Source organism: Falco cherrug, chromosome 8 (genome assembly GCF_023634085.1).
Source record: "Falco cherrug isolate bFalChe1 chromosome 8, bFalChe1.pri, whole genome shotgun sequence".
In the NCBI taxonomy this organism is placed as follows: Eukaryota; Metazoa; Chordata; class Aves; order Falconiformes; family Falconidae; genus Falco; species Falco cherrug.
Genome location: NC_073704.1, coordinates 20,777,731 through 20,799,141, shown reverse-complemented (window position 1 = coordinate 20,799,141; position 21,411 = coordinate 20,777,731). Strand labels below are relative to the sequence as shown.

The 21,411-nt window shown below is 37.6% G+C and overlaps 2 protein-coding genes across 9 annotated transcripts in view; one reads left to right on the top strand and one right to left on the bottom strand.

Annotated features, from left to right (window-relative positions):
* DYNC1I2 (dynein cytoplasmic 1 intermediate chain 2) overlaps positions 1-13,694 on the top strand; it is a 32,597-nt gene extending 18,903 nt beyond the window's left edge. For all 7 annotated transcript variants that reach the window (XM_055718262.1, XM_055718257.1, XM_055718263.1 and 4 more), the window contains 11 exons: positions 3,027-3,116; positions 3,375-3,537; positions 3,630-3,729; positions 4,264-4,389; positions 5,336-5,482; positions 5,814-5,927; positions 6,293-6,426; positions 7,433-7,577; positions 8,379-8,519; positions 9,534-9,659; positions 10,370-13,694. In XM_055718262.1, coding sequence (XP_055574237.1) covers positions 3,027-3,116; positions 3,375-3,537; positions 3,630-3,729; positions 4,264-4,389; positions 5,336-5,482; positions 5,814-5,927; positions 6,293-6,426; positions 7,433-7,577; positions 8,379-8,519; positions 9,534-9,659; positions 10,370-10,483 — 1,400 coding nt within the window. In that variant the 3' untranslated portion in view covers positions 10,484-13,694. The remainder of the gene's footprint in view (positions 1-3,026; positions 3,117-3,374; positions 3,538-3,629; positions 3,730-4,263; positions 4,390-5,335; positions 5,483-5,813; positions 5,928-6,292; positions 6,427-7,432; positions 7,578-8,378; positions 8,520-9,533; positions 9,660-10,369) is intronic.
* Positions 13,695-13,885: 191 nt separating this feature from the next.
* SLC25A12 (solute carrier family 25 member 12) overlaps positions 13,886-21,411 on the bottom strand; it is a 51,814-nt gene continuing 44,288 nt past the window's right edge. For both annotated transcript variants that reach the window (XM_055718254.1, XM_055718255.1), the window contains exons 14-18: positions 19,833-19,973; positions 17,721-17,859; positions 15,271-15,429; positions 14,986-15,076; positions 13,886-14,492 (exon numbers count right to left, since the gene is read on the bottom strand). In XM_055718254.1, coding sequence (XP_055574229.1) covers positions 14,303-14,492; positions 14,986-15,076; positions 15,271-15,429; positions 17,721-17,859; positions 19,833-19,973 — 720 coding nt within the window. In that variant the 3' untranslated portion in view covers positions 13,886-14,302. The remainder of the gene's footprint in view (positions 14,493-14,985; positions 15,077-15,270; positions 15,430-17,720; positions 17,860-19,832; positions 19,974-21,411) is intronic.

The window sequence follows — 21,411 nt, the reverse complement described above, 5'->3', positions numbered from 1 at the left end:
TTACAGCAATAGTATGTCAAATCTTGCAGCATTTGCTGGGTAATATATTATTGTTATGCCAATTCCTTGCAAATACCAGCACCTGGCCTGTTAAGAAATAAATTCAAGATAAAGGAGAGACACAAGGAGTAATTAAGACAAAAATTTCCTACTTCTTTTGTTTTCCAAAAGCTTCGTGCTGCCTTTTTTGTTTGTAAACTTCTGTGAGAAAGCATCCTAGTTTTGAATAATGAGGTCAAGAACTTGTATAGGTGGGGGGTTTTTTGTTTTGTGTTATTTGGTCTCAGTTGGTTTTTTTTTTCCTCCAGATCCCTTAATGATGAAGTTTGCATATGACTCTTCTTTAGAGGGAAGGTTTTAGGTTTATGTAGTTACAGATAAATCACAGTGAGATGACATGTTCAATTTCAAGTCTGATACTTTGAGAATATTAAAATAAGTGCTGTATCCTGCATTTAAATGCAGTAATATAAGCTGGCTGTATGCAGTGAAAGTACTATGAAGGAATTTAGAGCGCTGTATAATATATGCCATTTATGTTTCAAACATTAAAAGGCAGGAGCAATCAACTATATGATTTTTTGAATAAAATATGTAGATTAGGAGGTCACTTAGCACTAAGGGGCTGACCATCTGCATTTGAAAAGAATTTGACTCCTGTCACTGAAAATGGTACTTAGAATCAGTGTAGTATGACTAATGGGGGATTGGGCTGAAATTTCTAATTTGGGACTTCCCAAGCTAGAATAATGTACCCAGGGTGACCCAAAACCGAATTTCTAAATTTGAAGGCATCGTTTAAATCTGCAGGATTGATTGGCATGGCATGCAAGAGGAGGGGTTTTATCCAAGTGGCTGTAATGTGAATATGTGGTCCTGTATTTGTTGTTCGCAAAATCATGTGTGTTAACTCATATTACATTTTTTAATTAATCAGTGTTTACACCTATAGTGATTTGACATTAAGAATTCCATTCCATTCTTTATTGGAATTGCTACAAGTTATACAGTTTTCAGATTACTAGTCCGCTGTACATGTGAATCCATCTAAAAAGGAGCAGTGTCTTTCTGTTTCTCTGCATGATTATTTTGCCAAAAAAGCTTTCATTTTTTTTTTAAGTAGCACAAAAGCTGTAATTGGCATGCTTTGTAAGGAAGTGTCAATGTGCAAGAGAGTGGAGATCACTAAGAATTCTTTTACGCGTTCTTTCCCCTTTGCACCACCGCCTCCTCAGCAGGGTCACTGAGATCACTAGCTTTTCTTGAAATGGCCATTTTCACTGGCAGGTGCATTATACCCTGTATTTTCAGATTGTTTTTCCATTCTGAATGTTTGGCAGGTTGATTGCTCTGGCTGCATTGACGGAGAAAGGGCTGACAAATGCGGTTGGGCTGGCTGAAAAGACAGTGATTACTGTTTTCCTTTGTGGCTGATTGAGGCCCTTGAAAGGAAAGATTTTAACCTTCACCGTTTGGTTCAAAAGTATGAGCATATATTGAAATCATTCATGCCACTTATCCTAGTTCTGTAAACTTGTCAGAACGTAAAAATCGCTCAATTTCAAGTAATGTAGGATTGGCATACGTCATTATCATTTTGATTAAGTTGGAGTTTGTATTATTGTGTGCATTATACAGTGTCATTTAAAGCTTTCTTTCCTGCAGGTACAGTTATATTTTTATTGCCTATACTATGGAGTTAGAAAGATTTTCAGACCTCTTTAAACCTATCACTATGTGTGTGGTTTGGCAGCTGGTAGGGCCTACAAGCTGTATTTTGTTTGCAGGGTAAAGGCTTGTCTGTAGACCTCCTGGAGTGCTGGTAATTGCACAGGCTTGCCATTGGGGAAAGACGTGATTGGAAGCAGTCAGGCAGAAAAATGTTGTGCCATCCCGTTGCCACCTCATAGCAGAGAGACAATCCTAGCAGTACCATCTGGTTGTTGCTATCTAGTCAGCTGGCCTCACTGCTGGGACCATGGCTTGGCAGCTGGTTCCCATCTCTCGACCACCCCCCCTTCCCCCCCTCTTTTCTTTTTTTGGTGTGCGTGTGTGTGTTTTTATTTTTTTTTTACTTTTGTTATATAACTTTGAACGTGGGTCAGGGAGAAGACTGCAACAAACAAGCCTAGTCCCTGTTGCATACTGTCTCATTACTTGTGATGAGGCATGCAGCAAACTCCTGCTGCCATTCCCTTATAAACAGATGACATAGCTGTTTAACCAATAAAAATAGTCTTTTCAGAAGCTTATTCTAGAAAGTAGGTGAAGAAAGACCAGGAAATGCATATTCCACAACACCAAGTAATTTAAAGTTATTTTCTGGTTTACAGTATTCAAAGAATAAAATGTAGAAATGCAGAAAGTGCTGTAAACCTTGTCAGTATTCGCGAACATTAACATTTTATGCTATTCATTGCAATTAGGGAAAACACATTTTGCTATAAAGGTCTCATTGCCAAACATGATACAGGTAATGAGACTTGCATTTAGAATGACAGAAAAAATGTAATCTCCCAGCTATTATCTTTAGCAAAATTTGCCTCTTGGAATAGCAACCTGAAAGCTAATGTAAGCCATCTTCATGCCATGTGAAGACCCATTAGACTGATGGTTTCAGATCGCAAGTAAGCAGCTGCTCTGTAGACTATTTTAGACATTTGATTTTTCTTTATTCTACAGCATTAACGTGTCAGTATGTTACACAGAACATGCATCCACCACATGGTTTTGTGTGGAATCATAAATGCTTGTAAGAGATTTCCACTTTGGATTCTTTACAATTTCTTATGCATCTTATTTCAGTTTATACAAGTACATAATTTAGTGCAACTAAATGCCAGGTGTAGAGAGTGTTCCAATGATCTTTTCGTTTGAGGTAATGTTATCCTGGGGGCTACATTTTACAAATGTAACCATTTTAAGCTAAATTATACCATTTTACATGAGCTTATTTGAGACTCATATGGAAAGTTACTGTTCCTCTTTAAAAACATTGACAGTCTCAAAATAATGTTTCTCCTTAGATGAGGAAGATGAAGATGATGTAGTCGCACCAAAACCATTAGTTGAACCTGAGGAAGAAAAAACATTAAAAAAAGAGGAGGAGGAAGAAGGTACAGTTCATCTCAAAGCATTCAGTGTACCGTAAAAGACATCAATAATTTTTTTAACTTTCTTTTCATTAAGCTGAAATTAATTTCATTTATATTTTAACAATCAACTAGTAAAATATAAAACATAAATACTATTTTAAATCTATGGATGTTAGGAAATAAAATTTCCAACATCTTGATAAATACTCCGGTTTCCTTTCTTGGAAAGAATTGATGAAAGTATGCTGTCCAGAGAATATACGTGTAATTCTCTTCCAGCTGCCCCTCATGAACTTACAGAAGAGGAAAAACAACAAATTTTGCATTCTGAAGAATTTCTAAGTTTCTTTGACCACTCCACACGGATTGTTGAAAGAGCTCTTTCGGAGCAAATCAACATTTTCTTTGATTACAGTGGAAGAGACTTAGAAGACAAAGAAGGGTAATGTGAATGTTGAATACTTTACTATGAATGTGTAATACTTGTAATTGAAAAAGTGATCCAAGATTAATATCTACTAATTGCTTTTCTAGAGAGATTCAAGCAGGAGCAAAACTGTCCTTAAATAGGCAGTTTTTTGATGAACGTTGGTCAAAGCATCGTGTTGTCAGTTGTTTGGACTGGTCATCTCAGGTAAAAATTAATGCTTACATTAAGCAGTTATCTTCGTAAATTCTTCTAGTTCTATGCACTTGACCCTTCTGTAAGTACAGTTGCTAGAGGCTGTATATAAGTGTGTTCTTTACATGCTCCATAGTTCACAGAAAGTAGACAGAGCTGTTAATCTTTCATGAAAAATAGCAAAAGGTTGTTTATATTATGAAGAAAGTCTTTAGCATATTTGTTTCTGGTTTATGGCCTACTTTGTAGAGGTAAACTGTTAGCTTCACTAAAAAAAGCTCACTTAAGAGTACCGTTTTTTATGTTTAAAAACAAGTTATGATGAAAGACAGAGCAAGACTAATGTCTATGTTAATTGCTGTTTTATGAGCTAAATTTGAAACAATTACAGTTTTAACTGACAGTTTCTCATTTATGTATAATGTAAGGTGGCTTTTGGTTTTCGGTAGGTTTTTTTAACCGTATTTTAGCAAAAGAAAATAAAGATCGTCTGGACCATTAGCTAATCATCTTGCTTACTTTGAGTCTTTTTTGCTTATTGTACAGTACCCAGAATTACTTGTAGCCTCTTACAACAACAATGAGGATGCACCTCATGAGCCTGATGGGGTGGCCCTTGTATGGAATATGAAGTACAAGAAAACTACCCCAGAGTATGTCTTTCACTGCCAGGTATGATTCCATCTCAGGAGGCTTAACAATTTTATGTTGATGAACTTGGACAAGTGCCTTCCTTATGCTTGTCAACATAATGATTTAATTGAGGTGGCATTACCTTTAACTGCATGTTTTTGCAAACAGATGTTGATAGCTAGAATTTCAGTTTAGAAACATTTTGTTTCAGAATTTCTGACATCATTCGGAATTCAGTCTTGTTTGAGAACTCATTTTCTTGTTTTAATTTATTTTAAAACAAAAAAACTTTCTTGTGTAATAGTTGAACCACAAGGAATGTTTTTATGTAAGGGGATTGAGTGGGATTGTATAGTACTAGAGCTTAGTTTACCGAATAGAATGAAGATGGCCTGAGGAGATGGAGCAAGGATGAAAACTAGAAACATGTGTCCAGAAAAAGGCGATGGAGGTTTTCTAATAGTTTTATGAGAGACAAAAACACGCAAATTTCTTCCATTATGCCAGACCTAGGATAGCCACTTTATTTTCAAAATGCCATAATTCTGAAAAATTGAATCAAAATTTAATCTCATGTTGTCAGATTACTGTCAAACCCTAATTTGCAAAAGTAACTTTATTGTATCAAAACAGATGTGTATGTTCTCTAAGAAAACAACCACAAAGTGTGTCCAGACATTCTTAGAATCTTGTGTGTTTCTGGGCCTTCGCTTGCTAACAAACTATGCTAGGAGGAATATAAATGTATACATATGGAAAAAAAAGAGGAGGAAACCTTTATTTTATAAATACAGGTTAAAACGAAGACTGGGGCTTCACAAAGGGTTTGTGAATACTTAAGTAGTTGGACAGTGAATTAATGTAACAAATCTAGGTAAAGAACTTACTCTGATATTTGGCCCCATTTTCTTTAGTTTTAGACATAGCATAGTTGAATGATAGTTTGTTGTGTATTTTGTTGTTTGTTTGTTTTTCTTCCTTTCAGTCAGCAGTGATGTCAGCTACATTTGCAAAATTTCATCCCAATCTGGTGGTTGGTGGCACATACTCAGGCCAAATAGTGCTATGGGATAATCGCAGCAATAAGAGAACCCCAGTGCAGAGAACTCCACTTTCAGCTGCTGCTCACACGGTAGGGGGTGAAATATCTTCAAGGACTGATCCCTGTTGAGATGTATTTAACCTCTAGGAAACTCTGTCCAGTGCACTTGATTGATAATGCTTAAATGTTTGTGTCCTTATTTTGCCAATGCTATCACTGGAGAACGGGGCTATTTGTAAAAATCAGTGTCAGAAAAACAAATACTGCTTTTCTAGGGGAGTATGTATACATACACTGTACCATGATCCATCTCTTAGGCTTTGTTAAATGGTGAAGTTATGTATTTTACTTTATATTAACTATATTAGAATAGGTTGTGCCCTGGAAATCACTTTTTCTGATAGTATTTTACATTTCTTAGCACCCAGTCTACTGTGTAAATGTTGTTGGGACCCAGAATGCTCATAATTTGATTAGCATCTCAACTGATGGGAAAATATGCTCTTGGAGTCTGGACATGCTTTCTCAACCACAGGTAAGATATAATTTTGGATATAGACAGTATCTACTCCAGATGAGTATTTTGTAAAAACTTAATGAATCCAAAAAGCACTAATAAACATTTTCCCAACGTACAGAATTTTACTTAAGGTAGCATGATAAAGTATTTCCCCACCTGTGGAATCAAATATTGTCTGTTGAGCCTTTTGTACATTGTTGTTGCACTTGTGTTAGTGGTGAACACAATTTTAGCAAGAAACAACTTTCTTATTCCTGCCCAAATCTGTACAAGTAAAATACAAGAAACCCACCCACCCTTCTATTGAGAAATCTATAAAAAATTGAAATATTAACATCTGAAAAGTCATTTAAAGTAAGTTGCCGATATTTTCACTACAGGATAGCATGGAGCTGGTTCACAAACAGTCCAAGGCTGTGGCTGTTACCTGCATGTCCTTCCCTATTGGTGATGTCAACAACTTCGTTGTTGGCAGTGAAGAAGGCTCGGTGTACACTGCGTGCCGTCATGGAAGGTGAATACAAACTTTATTTATTCAGAGGAAGTAGAAATAGTGAAAGGGTGAATCCCTGCATGCTTTATACTCCTAAATTTATTTATAGAGCACATTTACTCCTTTGCCTTTAAAGAGTTCAAAATAGCTTGTATATGAATTCCTGTGCGTGCTTTTTCCTGAGTAAGAACTTCATTAAAAACAGAAGTTGGAATATTGAATTGGTACTCTGCTGCCTCCAGTGACTAAGAGTTGTTTGTGTTGATGAGGGCAGCATAGGTCACTGCTGTTCTATTAATTTGAATTGTAGCAGAATGTGCCAAACTTCGTATCGGTTCTATAGATAATTGTACAGTAGCATCACGCACAAATCTTAAATTGGCTAGCTTTTCTCCTGCTGTTCAATCTATTTTGAAATTGTCTGACTGTATCTTATCAATTGCTTTCTTAAATATAATTGAGTGTCCAGATTTCATCTCAAATACACATCACCCTTGCTGCACAGCTTTTTGGTTCCAAAATACCCAAAATTGTATCACTTTTGTGTAACATCCTTTCCATCTGTTACCCCCTTCTTTTTCATTGCTCCAGATAGAAGACTATTAGGGATATATTGTTACCATTTTCTGTCTGAACACTGTGTCCATAAGGTACATGCAACTTCACTTAAGTCAGTTGGAGGTTCATGCTCATCCCCGAAGACTGCATTTTGTTCTTCATATGAATGGAAACTTTAGCTATTGCTTGGAGAACAATGTAGTTAAACGTGTGGACTGGTACCTGCTGAATGAATCTCTTCTCCCTGTGCTATATTTTGGCACTCAAGGTTAGCAGAAGATTGATGTTGAAATTAAGGTCCATGTTCAAGCCTGGTCTTCTGTGATCCTGTTGTCATGAAGCCTTTTGCACTGGGGTAACATCCATACAAAGCAGCAAAATCTTCTTGTGGCTATATTTGAATTGCTGTTTCTGTCTGCAGATACATGGTTTCCAGGTAAATTAACCTTGGTTATATATTCTGAAACAGCAAAGCTGGAATCAGTGAGATGTTTGAAGGACACCAGGGACCAATCACAGGTATCAACTGCCATGCAGCTGTTGGACCCGTAGACTTCTCACATCTTTTTGTCACCTCTTCTTTTGACTGGACAGTAAAGCTTTGGACAACTAAGGTAACTTAGTTCAGTGGTTTTCTTCATAGTCCTTGACACAAGGTGGTGCTGTAATGTAAGAAACTCCAGTAAACTTAACGTGAAGTCACAAATATCCTAGCAGCAGTCCTGCAAAGAGGAGACAGCTGATGAGCAAAACTATAGTTAATAACATAAAAGCTTTGCTTCTAGATTCTACATCACTTGTATATTTCTCATCCATTCTGTTCATCCTTTTGTGCTTTGTTATCAACAACAATTACAATGTAATCAAATGTAAATCATGTTGTAAAATCAATTACTTTGTATGATGCTTAAGCAAATGTTTTGCTACAATTTGTGAAGGACTAGGGGAGTCAAAAGCTGGTGTCTGTTAAACTCTGAGGCTCCCAACTGAAATACCTGTCGTTCCCGTTGACAGAATTACCTCTCTCACTCTTAGTCTGATGTCCTGAGGAATGCCAAGCAGAGTTGGAATCTGCCAGTAATACCCTGAAGTGCTGTCACTGAATTATACTTGGCTTGATTTGTAATTTTAATGCATTAAGAATCTTTTAATCTCTTACAATATTGGCTTGCTACTAATTCTTTTATAATAGCAGCCAGCAAAAAGGCTGCATGCTTTGGGAAGCATCCCTTTAATAACAACAACAATTGTGGCAGCTTTTTGCAGAGCCTTTTTTTAAAGCAAGTCAAAATGTGAATCTCCTTGTAGTTATTGCTGATAATGCTGTTCAAGTTCTGTATTTTGCTTTACCCATTAGCTTTATGGTTTTGAAGCGCAGAGTTTGGGTATTGCATTGTTATATTTGCTTTTTTCAGAATAACAAACCTCTCTACTCCTTTGAAGACAACGCAGATTATGTTTATGATGTGATGTGGTCTCCAACTCACCCAGCCTTGTTTGCCTGTGTGGATGGGATGGGAAGGCTTGACCTGTGGAATCTCAACAGTGATACTGAGGTGAGGCAGTCAGGTTAATGGGCAAATGTAGCTGGAAAACTGTTCATAAACATGGGAGGCGGGGGTAATGTCAGGAGTTTACCATAGCATTTTGGTTTGGTTTTATGTTGTTGTTAAGTATTCTGTAGTTCCAGTAGTTTCTGTGTAACAGATAGAGTTCTTTCATTATGGGGCTGTAACTCGGATGACTCCTCATAATGAATAGCAGTGGTAATTAAAGTGTTTTACCTGTAACAAGAGTGCAGAATATCTGTTGGTGTCGCACTGATCCGTGTTGTGGAAGTGATTATAGACCTCTCCCAATACGGCCTTGGCAGCGTAACAGTGTGAACAAACCCATTACCCACACACCACATTCCTGTTGTCGTTCCTGTTGCCATATTACTATTGCTGTAGCAGTACTGCAGTGAAATTGTGATTTGTTTCTAGACTTCAAGAATTGAATGTTTGGGTTTTCTGGTGTGAGTTATAAACTTTTAATTATAGTACAAGTCTCTGAGACTCAGACTTGTTGGAGGTAGGTGAGAGGAAGAACCTGACAAATACTCAGTACTTGAAAAATTTCACCTTCTTAAAACTGCATGTAGAAGAGCAGTTCTGTAGGACCATATGCCAGCCTATGGCTTGAAGTTGGAATTACCTGGTTCTAGCCTTTGGGCAGGGTTTGACCTGGCAAAGCAGCTGAATTCATCCCTGCCTTCTGTCATAATAGTTTTTGAGATCCCAGTGCTCCTCCTTGCTGTCTGACTGAATGCCTGTTTATGCCTCCTGTCTCATGATGTGCTTTTTGATAAGAGAATGTCTGTCCTTTGGCCAAGGGACAGAAGATGTGTTGTTTTGGTCCTGTCTGGTGATAGCTTAAGGCCACTGAAGAATCTTTTGAGATCTACGTACGCTGCATCAGTTGAAATGTTGGGCATTTTTGATACAACACTAAGGAACTAGGTGTGTTATGTAATTTATAGCTTATGGAATCCTCATGTGTTTTTACCGATGTGTTTTAAATGGATATAGGTGCCAACTGCAAGCATTACTGTGGAGGGCAATCCTGCTCTGAACCGTGTGAGATGGACGCATTCTGGGAGAGAGATTGCTGTAGGTGACTCGGAGGGACAAATAGTTATATATGACGTGGGAGAGGTATGTATACCGTGTATTATGCAAAGTACATTACAAAACACTTGAGTTTCTTTGACTTTTATTTAGCAACCTGCTTTAACCTTTTTTCCTGGTGATTAGAGGAACAAGGTTTAATTTTTACTTCCAAATTTGTTTCCTTTTTGTGTTTATTTCAAGTATTCTATCGTAACTTTTTAGCATGTTATCTGGCAACCAGTCAAAAAGTAAAAACATTATCGGAAGGCTGGTGAAATAAGGTGAAAGAATCAATTGTTTTGTTTGTAGAGACTTTTGTGTTCTTTTCTCTGTGGCACATGTGAATCTGGCCATAGCTTGTCAGGTACCGAACACAAGATTTTGCAGTGAGGCAGTTCTTGATGTTGTTTCTCCAGGGAAGCTGTTGCTATTGCAGGTATGTATACTGCAGTAGTGTGTAACTAACTGATTGGATGAAGGCGTTAGTATTGCCTTTTGGAGGCAGTCTCTTGGATGGCGATGTATCATGTGAGCTTGTCATAGTACCATTACATACTTAAATAGAGGATTCTGAAATTCTGCTTCTTTTATTAGTTAATCTTTTGATTATGTTCCGATGTATTTTAAGTTACACTAAATAAAGGTAAGCTTTTTTATTGGAACCTCTTCTGAACATTTCTTAAGCACTGTGCTGCTCAGTATGAGCTCAGGTTTTATTTATCAGTAGGCTTGAATAACGTTCTCTTTGTCAACAGCAAATTGCCGTTCCTCGCAGTGATGAGTGGACTCGATTTGGTCGAACACTGGCAGAAATAAATGCTAACAGAGCTGACGCAGAAGAGGAAGCTGCAACCCGCATACCAGCGTAGATCTTTGAAGACAGGCAGCAGTAGTAGACTTCTGAATGATTTGATGCAAATCTTAAAAGTGTAAGCATGTGTCAGTTCAAATAATAGCTTAAGGGGGCAATATATGGATTCAACTATGGACTTTAAAAACTTAAGATTACTGAAACTCAGATCTTGCGTTGTCACTTTTTATATATAAATTACAAGCACATTCTTGGATTTGTGTAACTTTTAATACAGTTAACTTTGACTTTGCAAGAAACTTCTTTTGCTGAAACACTAACCTGGTGTAAATTTGCTGTTGGGCTTCTGAAATTTCCACTTTGTAACAGTATCTATTTCTGAAAAGTACAAGTTCTGTTTCTAAACTTTCTATATTACATAGACTTACCTTCGTTAGGTAGTAAATGTCTGAAGCATTCTTTAATTTGAACTCTTCAAATTACCCATGGATATGCATGCATATGTTCCAAGTAAGTTTCATTGTTTATATATAGATAAGCCTCAGACTCTGGTAGTGGGTTACATATGTGAATAAAAATTTGTCTGTAGTTACAAACTTATTTGATAATTGGACCTGAATTAATGAAATACATATTTAATACCAAGTTCTTTTGTTTGAATTGGTGCATTAAAAGGTGAGACAGATTCATAAATAAATATTACATGAGCACTTGTCAGCTGCCCTGACCCCTAATCTGTATCACTTCAGTAGTTTTAAGAGTAGAAAGTTCCTGGGAGCAGCTGCTTTCATTTTATTACACACATCACAGAGTTGTTTTCTACCCCCAACCTCCACCTCCTACCATGGCAATCCACCAAAAGGAGAAAGGCTACTGTTGTCAAATTTTTCTTTTCCAGCGGATGAGGAAGTAGACTCTGACTTAACAGAACGCAAACTGTCATGCTATAGAAATTTAACTATAGACTTGCTACTAATTTTCTGTATTAAAGAAAGAGCTTTCATTGCGTTTTAACTTTTTTTCTGTTATTGAAACAAAATCTCTCAATGGCTTGAAACAGAACAGTTGATTAGTGGTTAATTTCTGTTAAAGGTTTAATTTCTGGAGTACACCTTAATACCTTATAAAGTTTCCCATCAAGACGGGGGGGGGGTGGGGGGTGGGGGGGTGGAGGGGATGGGTTTTGTTTGCTGTTTTATTTTTAGTAAATATTCTGACTTGTACTAATCAGGCACTAAAACAGTATTGATGCCTTTAAGTCAGGACTATAGGTTTGTTTCTGGTATTAATCTGCTACAAGCTTATCATTTTGCCAGAAGAGCTATTTTGTATGCTTAAAAGTAGGAAATAGCTTTACATTTCTTAACCGGCTTTATGTCCAGAAGTATTCTTAGTGCTTCTGCATTGTTTGTGCTTTAAGTGTGGGGTTTTGTGTTTGGGTGGCTTTTTTTTGCGTGTGTCTCATCTCAGTTCTGTTACAAGCAGCTCACAGAGACAAAGGCAGCAGTAACAGCAGCTCTGTCTTCAGGAGGTTCTCTTCTTTCAGTGGGTTTGAAAGTGAAATGTATTTAGGCTTTCATTGCTGTTGGCTTGTCAAAAGTCGCCCCTCTTTTCAATGCAAAGTCATGCTGTTCAGTTTGACACTTACCTTGTATATTTTCCTCAACCTTATAACAGCAGCTATCTATTCAGTTGAGAAATGTGAACTATAGAAAGAACAGGCACACCGTGTAATGATTTTTACCCTTTAGGCACAAGAACTCTTAACGAGCAGAATGTTCTATTGTCTTACTGGTTTCTTGGGGGGTGTTTCGGAGTTGTGGGTTTTGTCTTTTTTTTTTTTTTTACTGAGACTGTTACTTCTCATTTAGTAATACATTTCCTTCAGACTTACACTTTGAGAAATTCAGTGGATAAGGCTTTCTTTCAGTGGATTGTGGCATAAACATATAGGTCATATGGCACTAGTTTTACATAATTTCAGCCTTCTAATAATCTTCTATTATTAGATTTCAGTACTGTTCTATATTCATTCCTGCTTGTGTTCCTCCCTCACAAAACAGTTGAGTACAGGTTAAAAATGTTGTAAAACCTCCACCTGCAACGTAAGAGACCAACAGTGATGCTAGATACTGTAAATGATCCTCCTGGGAGGTACACTGTCCAGTTTTGGAGCTGTAAGAAATACAAATGCTGTCTTGTGTTGTAAAGTCTCCTAAGGCCTTGATCAAGTCAGTCAACAAGCTGTGACTAAGATGAAATGCCAGTGGGTACCTACCATTTTTGTATCTATTTAGAAAAGCACAGAACAAAAAATGCATGGATATGGGGGAAGAGTTCCTGGGAAGCTTGTCTCTAGAATAAACTGCACAGAACAGGTGATTCTTTATAAAGCCAGGAAGCCTTCTAATGGGGTTTTATATACGCATGTTGCAAAACTGTGGTCAAACTCCCAAGTTCAATGTATTGTAACCTCTAGCTCATTGAATAATATTGACGACTAAAAGATTCTACATCTTGCTTAGAGGCTAGAACTGAAGGAGGGCTTGTCTGTGTTTGTAGTCTTCAGTTTTTAAGAAGCTATTTCTTCATCAGCTGACTAAAACTCTTCATATTGGCCTGCTGTCACCTGAGCAAGAAAATAACAGAGCTTCAGGTCAGTTTATACCGTGGGGATGCAGTGTCAGGATGTTGAACCTCGAAGATGGGAGGTTGTTGTACTTCAGTAAGGCTGGAAACTCACCCACCTCTCCTCAGGCTATATGGGTAGTGTAACTGCTTTTCCTCTAGGTCTGTAGAAATCCGGAGTCCCCTGTTCCCTCTCACATATTTTGCATTTAAAAATTCCACCAGATAAAGTTTTGGCAGACATTAAGCCAGAAACAGTTCAAGGGTTCCCTTGCTCCTGTCCTTCTACTTGGCATTCCGCTCAACCGGAAATGTAAATGACCAGTTTTGCATACAAAAATAAGTCTTTTTTTCCAGAATAACCTAATCTTTCAGCAGTGAAGCAATCTAGAAATAAAGAGAATGCCTTCAATGTTATTTATTTTTTTATATTAAAAGCTTTCAATTCTGGAAAAAAGCACCGAGTAATAAATCCTGTAAAAATTCTTGAGCCTGTTAATAACTGGCAAATATCTCGCTGTGTTTTCAATATGCTACCATAGAGGTAAGATCTATTACACATTTCGTATTACCATGTATTTCAAGGAATTTCTTGTTACAGAGTAGTACTGCAAAATAAAATACTGCATGTGCTCATCTCACCACCGTGTTCTTGCACTTACATTGCCTTTTAATACCTTTGCTGTAAGTAGCAGTGAAACGCACGCCTGCAGCGGCTGGGCACTGTACATTCATTCTTCTACATTTTAATCTGTGATTTGTGATCTGTGGAGGAAAAAACCTCACACTGGACCACTTTTCTGTAAACACAAACTAGTGAACTGATTTGAAGTGTGTTTAAATATTTTATTGTCACAATTGTTAACAAAACAACTTCAAAACATTCTGTACATTTCAAACTATTTTGAACTGCAATACCCATTATATAAATGTATGTGTATAGATGCCATGATGTCTCTGTACAAAGATGTACAATATGTACAGTAACATTAAATGCAAGCTGTGCAAGGCAAAGTCTAGGCTACAGATTCATGCCACTGGTTAAAACAAGGCATAGAACCACAGCTTCAATCAGTTCCTTGTGTGCAAATAAACAAATGCAGTATGTATAAATATTAGAAAGGAGTAATTAGATTTGCAAGCTCAGTTCAGCTAGAACAACATGCAGCTGACTGGAAAAAATACAGTACTACTCTTGGGAAATTTTTCCACTGCATCACTTTGTTAGGTTGAAACATTTTTTCAGGATTCAGCTGCTACTTTTTGGTTGAGCTGCGGCGACGCCAGGAGATCGAAACTTTGGAAGATATAAACCAAATTTATTTTCTATACCGGCAAACGTAGCTGTAGCAAGTCTGTATCCACCTATGTGCTCAGGGTTAGCAGGAGGAAGATCTGTAATTCGAGTTTTTGGGGAGGGTTCTGATCCAGGAGTTTTACTGTTTGAAGAAAGAGGAAAAAGAAAAAAGCTTTAAAGTTTTTTCTTAAGCCTGAATAACTTTACAAAATCTAGAGTAAATGCTATAAGGCTTTTGTTTGAGTACAGAAGGCAGTTAAAGTTGACCTTCGTTCATTCATTTCTATGGTCAAGTAGAATTCAGGCCACTATTTAATGGGAAATCAAGGCCATAACTGAAGTTACATTTTTACTGATAGCTCTGTAAATTCTTCTGACTTCCAGTGACAAGGGGAAAATGGGCAAAATATCTTGCTACAGTGGAAATACAAATTAGTGTATTGAATAAAAAATGGCTTTTTATCTCCTCATCTGTTTGGAAGTAGCATGCAAGTTTCCCTCAATTATATAAGGACGGGAGGATTTGTTTGCATACTGCCATTTGAAGTACAGGTGCTCAAAGTCACTGAGTTTAAGTGGTCCCATGTCTGAAAAAAAATTCTTTTGGTACAAGCTAAAAGGAAAATATGACTTACAGGCCTCCAAAATCGACATAAAGCCATCTCTGCAGAAGTTCATAAGTGACCAAAGTAACACCAAACTGGGGTGAAGATCTGAACACACGAGCTGTTAAATATTACAAATTGTAGCGTCAAACAAAGAAAAGAGTGTCTCGGGAGAGAAGCTAAACATTTTTAACAAGAGGTTATGTTTTTCAGAATCAGATCTGGTAAATACTGCTCTAATGTCAGTCTTTAACAAAGCAAGTGCTAAATTTGCAGATTTGGGGTCAGCCTTAATATTCAGAGCAGATTTCTCACCTCCAGCTCCCTTCCAAAAAGCTGAAGGGCCTTCTTCCCTTAGAATCTTTCTAAAGCAGTCGATAACTCCACTGTATGTTGTCTGACCAGCGCGAGCTGCCACTTGCAGTCTTGTCTTGATGACATCAGCAGGGGTTACCAAAGAAGCAGCAGGCACACCTTTTAGAAGAAAACCACATTTAATTTGCACAAAGAATCTTGTAAAAGATGAAGCACTTCTAACTGAAAAATACAACTTCAAACTTTAATACTTTTTGCCAGGATTAGACACTACTAAAATTGCAAGTTCTTAACGCTTCACGCTAATAAAAACCGTTGTGCTTGGTATAATAGTGTTGAATTTCTTCTACATTTAAACAATAGTAAGGAAAATAATAATGAACTATCAACAGCAATTCTGTCAACATTTTCTAGTGGTCTGTCATTAACAGTAGTTTCAAAAAGATAAAGGAGGCATTTTTGAATTCACACATATGCTACATTTGCAGTAAGATCTCCATGACAAAATTTAATGGTGCAACCTTACCGTATTTGTTAATATTTTACAACGTATTTTGTAAATTGCATATATAGATGATTGATTTGGGAACATGAATCCTACGTATCCATTTGTTAAAGGTGTTAATAAGAAAACTACTGCTTAAAACACCTATTTGACAGAAATATGTCTGCGCTGCTGTTTGGACTGTTCTGTAGGAGAGCAGATGCTGCTTACTCAGTCTTTTTATGGGTTGCCTATTGAAGGACAGTGAAGGTGTTTTACAAGCCTGCTTAGTACCAACAGCGTGATACTAGCCAACAGTGATGGAAGAACAAATCTCCACTTTCAAGGCACACACTCAGGCATCTAGTCAAAGGAAAGGAGAAAGTTTTCAGAAATGTACTCCACAGTATATAACTGTGTTATCTGAGATATTTCTGAATACTTCTGAATACTGTAAAAATTTCATCCTCTTAAAAAAAGAGGAGCCATCTTAAATCTGACTTAAAATTTTGAAATTGATTTTGACTTCTGCTTAACTTTTACAACTGGTTAATAATTAAAAAATTAACAAGTCACTGATTTGCATACGTGTGAAAAGATCGTAAACTCTTAACGTGTCGCTGATCAGTTCAGGAGGTTTCAATGGAAAACAGAAGCACCATAGTTCAGCCTACAAGCATACACTAATAGCAACCATATGCAGATTTTCCTTTACGTTCCTGCAGATACATTCAGACTGTATTCTCTGCTGCTGCACATGCTTAGCAGGAATAGATCAAGCAATCAAGAATTTGAAATATGCAATTCTGAAAGGCAGATTCCAATACACAGTATAAAACTAGGCCTACCAGATTGATGTATGTTTTTAATAGGGTTCATCGCTTGTCCTGAGTGACCCAGGAACACTAATCAAAGAGAAGCCGTGAAGCTTGCAATCTAAAAAGTCTTTATACAAGTTAAATAAAAATATTTATATGTGCTTCTATGAGTACAGTAAGCTAAATAATTTTCCATTTCTGTCAGCTCTGCATTACTTGAGAATAAACAGGGCTATGTATCTGTTCCTAGTTTCCTAGCTGGTCTCTCCCTGCCCTCTGGCACAAGGAAGAGACCAAAATGGCAAAGAGCCGGTGCGGCCAAACTCTGTATCATAAAGTCCAGTGTGGGAGACTGACACACAGACGGCTCGTGACTGATGCGTCTACGGTGATTCCTTATGACTGTAACAAGTAACAAAAGTTCTGTTCGGCCCAATGATGTTTCTAAACTGCACAGATGCCATCACTGAATCGTTCACAACTGAGAGGCTACAGGTACCTGGTTTTCATCTTAGTGATCTAATCCTTGGCAGCACAGAATCTGCCTATCTGTATCCACATTTTTAAATATCCACCACTAGAGTTCCTACATCTAGTATTCACTTGCCATTTAGTACAACCAACTTTTTATCACAGCAGCATATTTTCTTTATACTAGACGTTTTTGAGAAGCCTTAAAATACTTCAAATTTCAGAGTGTGATACTCTTAACTTCAGCTTCTTTACAAACTAATGCCCTATTTTTAGCAACTACATTTAAACAAAGTTTCTTCTCAGTTATTCAGGAATCCTAAACTAGGTAAGTCATTTTCTTCTTAGCTCTTATGATCCCTCATTTTATGTTCATCAAAGATTCAAATTAGCCTTCAACTCCGAGAGCACAGTAACAAGTAAAACCCCATTGAGACAGACAGATCAAATTTGACTACAAGTTGCTGAGCTGCATTACGCTGTTTATCCACATTATGCAAATGTAATTAGCTCTCATCAAAATTACATCGCCTCCCACTAAGGATAACAGTGATCAAATTTAGATTAAATCAGATACAATGGTACAGTACCCTTCCATTATATGGGGCTACTGAATGAATATTAAATATTACTAAAAGGAAAAAAAATTACTTCTAGAAAACAGTCTGCAGAATTACCTGCAATGGCTCCAGCTGTAAGGAGATTAAGCCCTCCCACGTGGCCATTTTCATCAGCAAGCATCAGTTTACTATGAGCATAAACAGGAAAGTAGATTGCAGAAAAGGGAATGTCTCTGAGGAAACATGCTTTGGCACCCTGTCACACAGAAAACAGACATAATACAAATAAATTTTGCAAGTAAGGTTAAAATTGATACCCAGTAAGCAGCCTGCGCCCAGGAGGTACCAATTGTTTTGATCTACCAGGTAAAGAACACGAAAAATGTCTTAGGAAACAGAAGATGTAGGGTTGAACTTGAAAAAACAATGAACCACATGTAAGTTTCTAGAAGAAGGAAGATTCAAGGTTCATGTCTAATTCTGGTAAGCAATACATGGTACCAATCCTGCCATCGGTACCTAGGATAAACACCTTTTATGTTCGATGTGTCCCAATGTGATGAAGAAAGTGACAAAGCTCTGTCCTTACGTCTTGCTGACAACAACCCACAACCACGGAAGCAGCAAGGCAAGTCCTTGCATGCCATTTTTTCTACCAAACACAAAAGCACTACTAAAATATCAGTGAGGGCTGTAAGACCTCATACTGATCTCCACTGGTCGTCACCTGGTTGACTGCAGAAGCTGCACTGGAAGATCAACAAAAAGAGGGAAACTACCACGAAATGGGAGCCGTTTAGTAAGGGGAAGATGCAGGGAGACAAAGCTAGCAGCCTATGACAATACTGCAAGGAGTAGCTCCTGGCCACAAACTGGCTTAAAGAGTTCCTTAACAGAACCTTCCATGCTGTAAACACAGTGGAATACTCCTAATAAAATATACCTAATATTCTTCTTTCAGTAACTTCAGTCATCAGTCTGTTACAACTAAAACAACTCCTGTACAAAGCTCAAACAAGCCCTTATATGTTAAAAAAAAATCGCATTTGCAGACCGTGAAAGCATGCATATTACAAAACCACCACTCCCTGCCTAAACACCCAGCTGGTGTACACCAAGCCAGCAGCCTCCACACAGTGGACCCACCTGGGGGCAGTGGCCCAGCACTTTTATTAACAGACAGCACATTGTACGAACTCTACATGGCTTAAGCAGAAGACCTGATAAAGAGAAACTCGTTCTTTCAATATTTCTACACAGATACTTTATGCCCTAAAATGAGTTATTACAGTTATTGACAAATGACAATGTAATTCTAAAGAACGGCAGAATTTTTAGTAAGCTCAATTGTTTAATTGCTGCAAACAGAAGTGTAATTTTGTCCCATGTACCTAAACACCTGCAATCTTTAGGAAATGTAATGGTCATGAACTGAATTCAAAGCACAAGCTTCAGCTCTAGAAGTAAATTTGCACGTTTTTATAGTGTTATTGCAGGTCTATGGACAAATCACATAAGCCCATGTTTTGTAAGTGCACAGCTAATATAACTGCTGAACTTACGTATCACCCCTTGCACTGGCAGCAGATAGAGGAAGAAATACTCTTCCTTGTTTAAGAAAACTAATAGCTTCTGCTCCATTACATCTGATCTGTAATGATGGTAGTAAGTATTCCTGCAGGGAAGGAATCTGTTGACTGGCATTCTGCTGAGGTACGGTACAGTACGGGCTTTTTTTAGTGGAATTTGTTATTGACAAATCCCACCACTTAACTTCTTAAAAATCTGAATCCCACTAAACTCCCCTACTGTTTCACTGCCATCAAATTATTAAGACAAAGAGAATACCCTGCTGCAAAAGATAACAATAGAGATAACAGAGATTCAAAATAAACATAAGGAAAACACAGAGGGAAAACTAAAGAAACTTTTCACAAAACCCCACCAAACGAAATGATCAGTGCCAGAAGCCAGCAGGTCTGCAATACAGGACTCCCTGTAGCTTGGCATAAAAGCCCGAAGGATAGAATGGGGGAGTATTTTTTGTATCCCACTGCCATTAATATAGAAGTGGGTTTTCTTCTGTTTTCCACTGTGGGGCTGCCCTGCAGGAAGAGATTGGTTTTAAATTCAAGAGGTATCTTTGTTTTTAACAGTTTTTGTTTCAGCAATGTAAAACTTCAGCATAAAACATAAAATGATGAAGCCACTCAAAGCAGAAATACATACCTTATAAAGACCAAGAAGGCCTAAATCTTTTATAACAGAGAGGGCACTGACTCTGGGTCCTGTAGTAATTTCTCCTGCCACCTGCAACCGAATCTTAACAATTTCCAGAGGATTAGTGAAGATGACCTGGGAAGCTCCTGCCTGCAAACCCAAAGAAAAAGAAAGTACATTGCATTACTAGAGCATGTGGTGACAGATTGGCAACTGCAAGGTGCTGAGTGCCTTCACTTCTCACTGCATTGGTTGATATTCTCATGTAAAAATATATGATAAGAGTTTTAATAAAGGACCTGTTTGGAAGTTAAAAGCCTCGAATCAAAAATCATAGGTTTGTACAAAAAAAAATTTTACATGTATATGTTTATAGTCCACAGAGGTGGATTAATTCAGTTTGTCTCCGCTTTCCTCCTTGATCACTTTCTAGAAGTAATGGCTGTGTTTAAAAGTCTATCAGATATTACACGAAATACTAAACTAAAATAATCATTAGACTTGTGCTCCTAGAGCACCAAACACATATAAAGAATACCTTATGTTTATTCAATAATAATGCATCGCCAATGTGTAGACATATTATTTGCATTTAGTGGTGATGCTGTTTAAAAGGTGAATTTGCATTTAATGGTGTAATTTTAAATTATTAGAAAAGACGTTTGGAATTTTGTTTGGCAGCCTTTAATTGTCCTAAGTGGAAACAAAATACAAAATTTAAATAGGAAGAGTAACATTTCAAGATATGATACCAGACAGAAACAGGAGTTGTATCTTTCTCGGAGCTGAGCACGACAGATTTTACATGCAGGGAACCCTGTTAGCAGTGCTGAAGGTCTGTCTTGCAAACCTCCGAGCCACAGTGTTGCAGAGCTGCTTCAGATTCTGCACTTTAACCAAAGACTTTCAAAGTAAGTTTCAGATTTGAGCAAGATTCAGTCTGACAGTTCAGTTTCAGGAGCATGTAAATCTACTTAAAAGACATGTTTAGGTTTCTCCCTGGTTTGCTGTAGGTACCACCGTTCACTTCTGGAGAAGTATGTGGTTCATCACAAAACAGCTGAATTTTACCAAGCTTTCTTTTTCCCCTCTTCCTATGCCACCTTTTTTCAGTTAAAAATTAAAACCACTTCCTTAAAATTTATAGGGTATAACCGCTTGAATACAGCCAACTTTTAAAGGCATTTCTTCCACAATCTAAAAGCTGCTCTTAGTCCTGATCTATTCCTCCAACCCATCACATTTTAGCAAAGGAAACAGATGCAGAACATCTGCAATTAAAGCTTTTTTGCCTTCTAAATCGCCCAGGAAATAAACACTCTTTGTGATGCTGGGTGGGGTGTGTGGTGTGTGTGTGAAGTGACATCAATAGTCTGCTGCAGCACCTCCTGGTCAGCACGCATGGTGTTCTCTGCTAATTGACTCAGAACTAATGAACATTAATCCTTTCTGCCTATAGCACAATCTTCCCCTCTCCAGCAGCAGGCAGAATGAACTTGAGATTAGCCTTGAAGCATGCTTTACAAGTTGGTAACTTGAATTATTCTAGACTTGAGGCACAAGAGCATTGCGAATCTCAGCAGCTCTT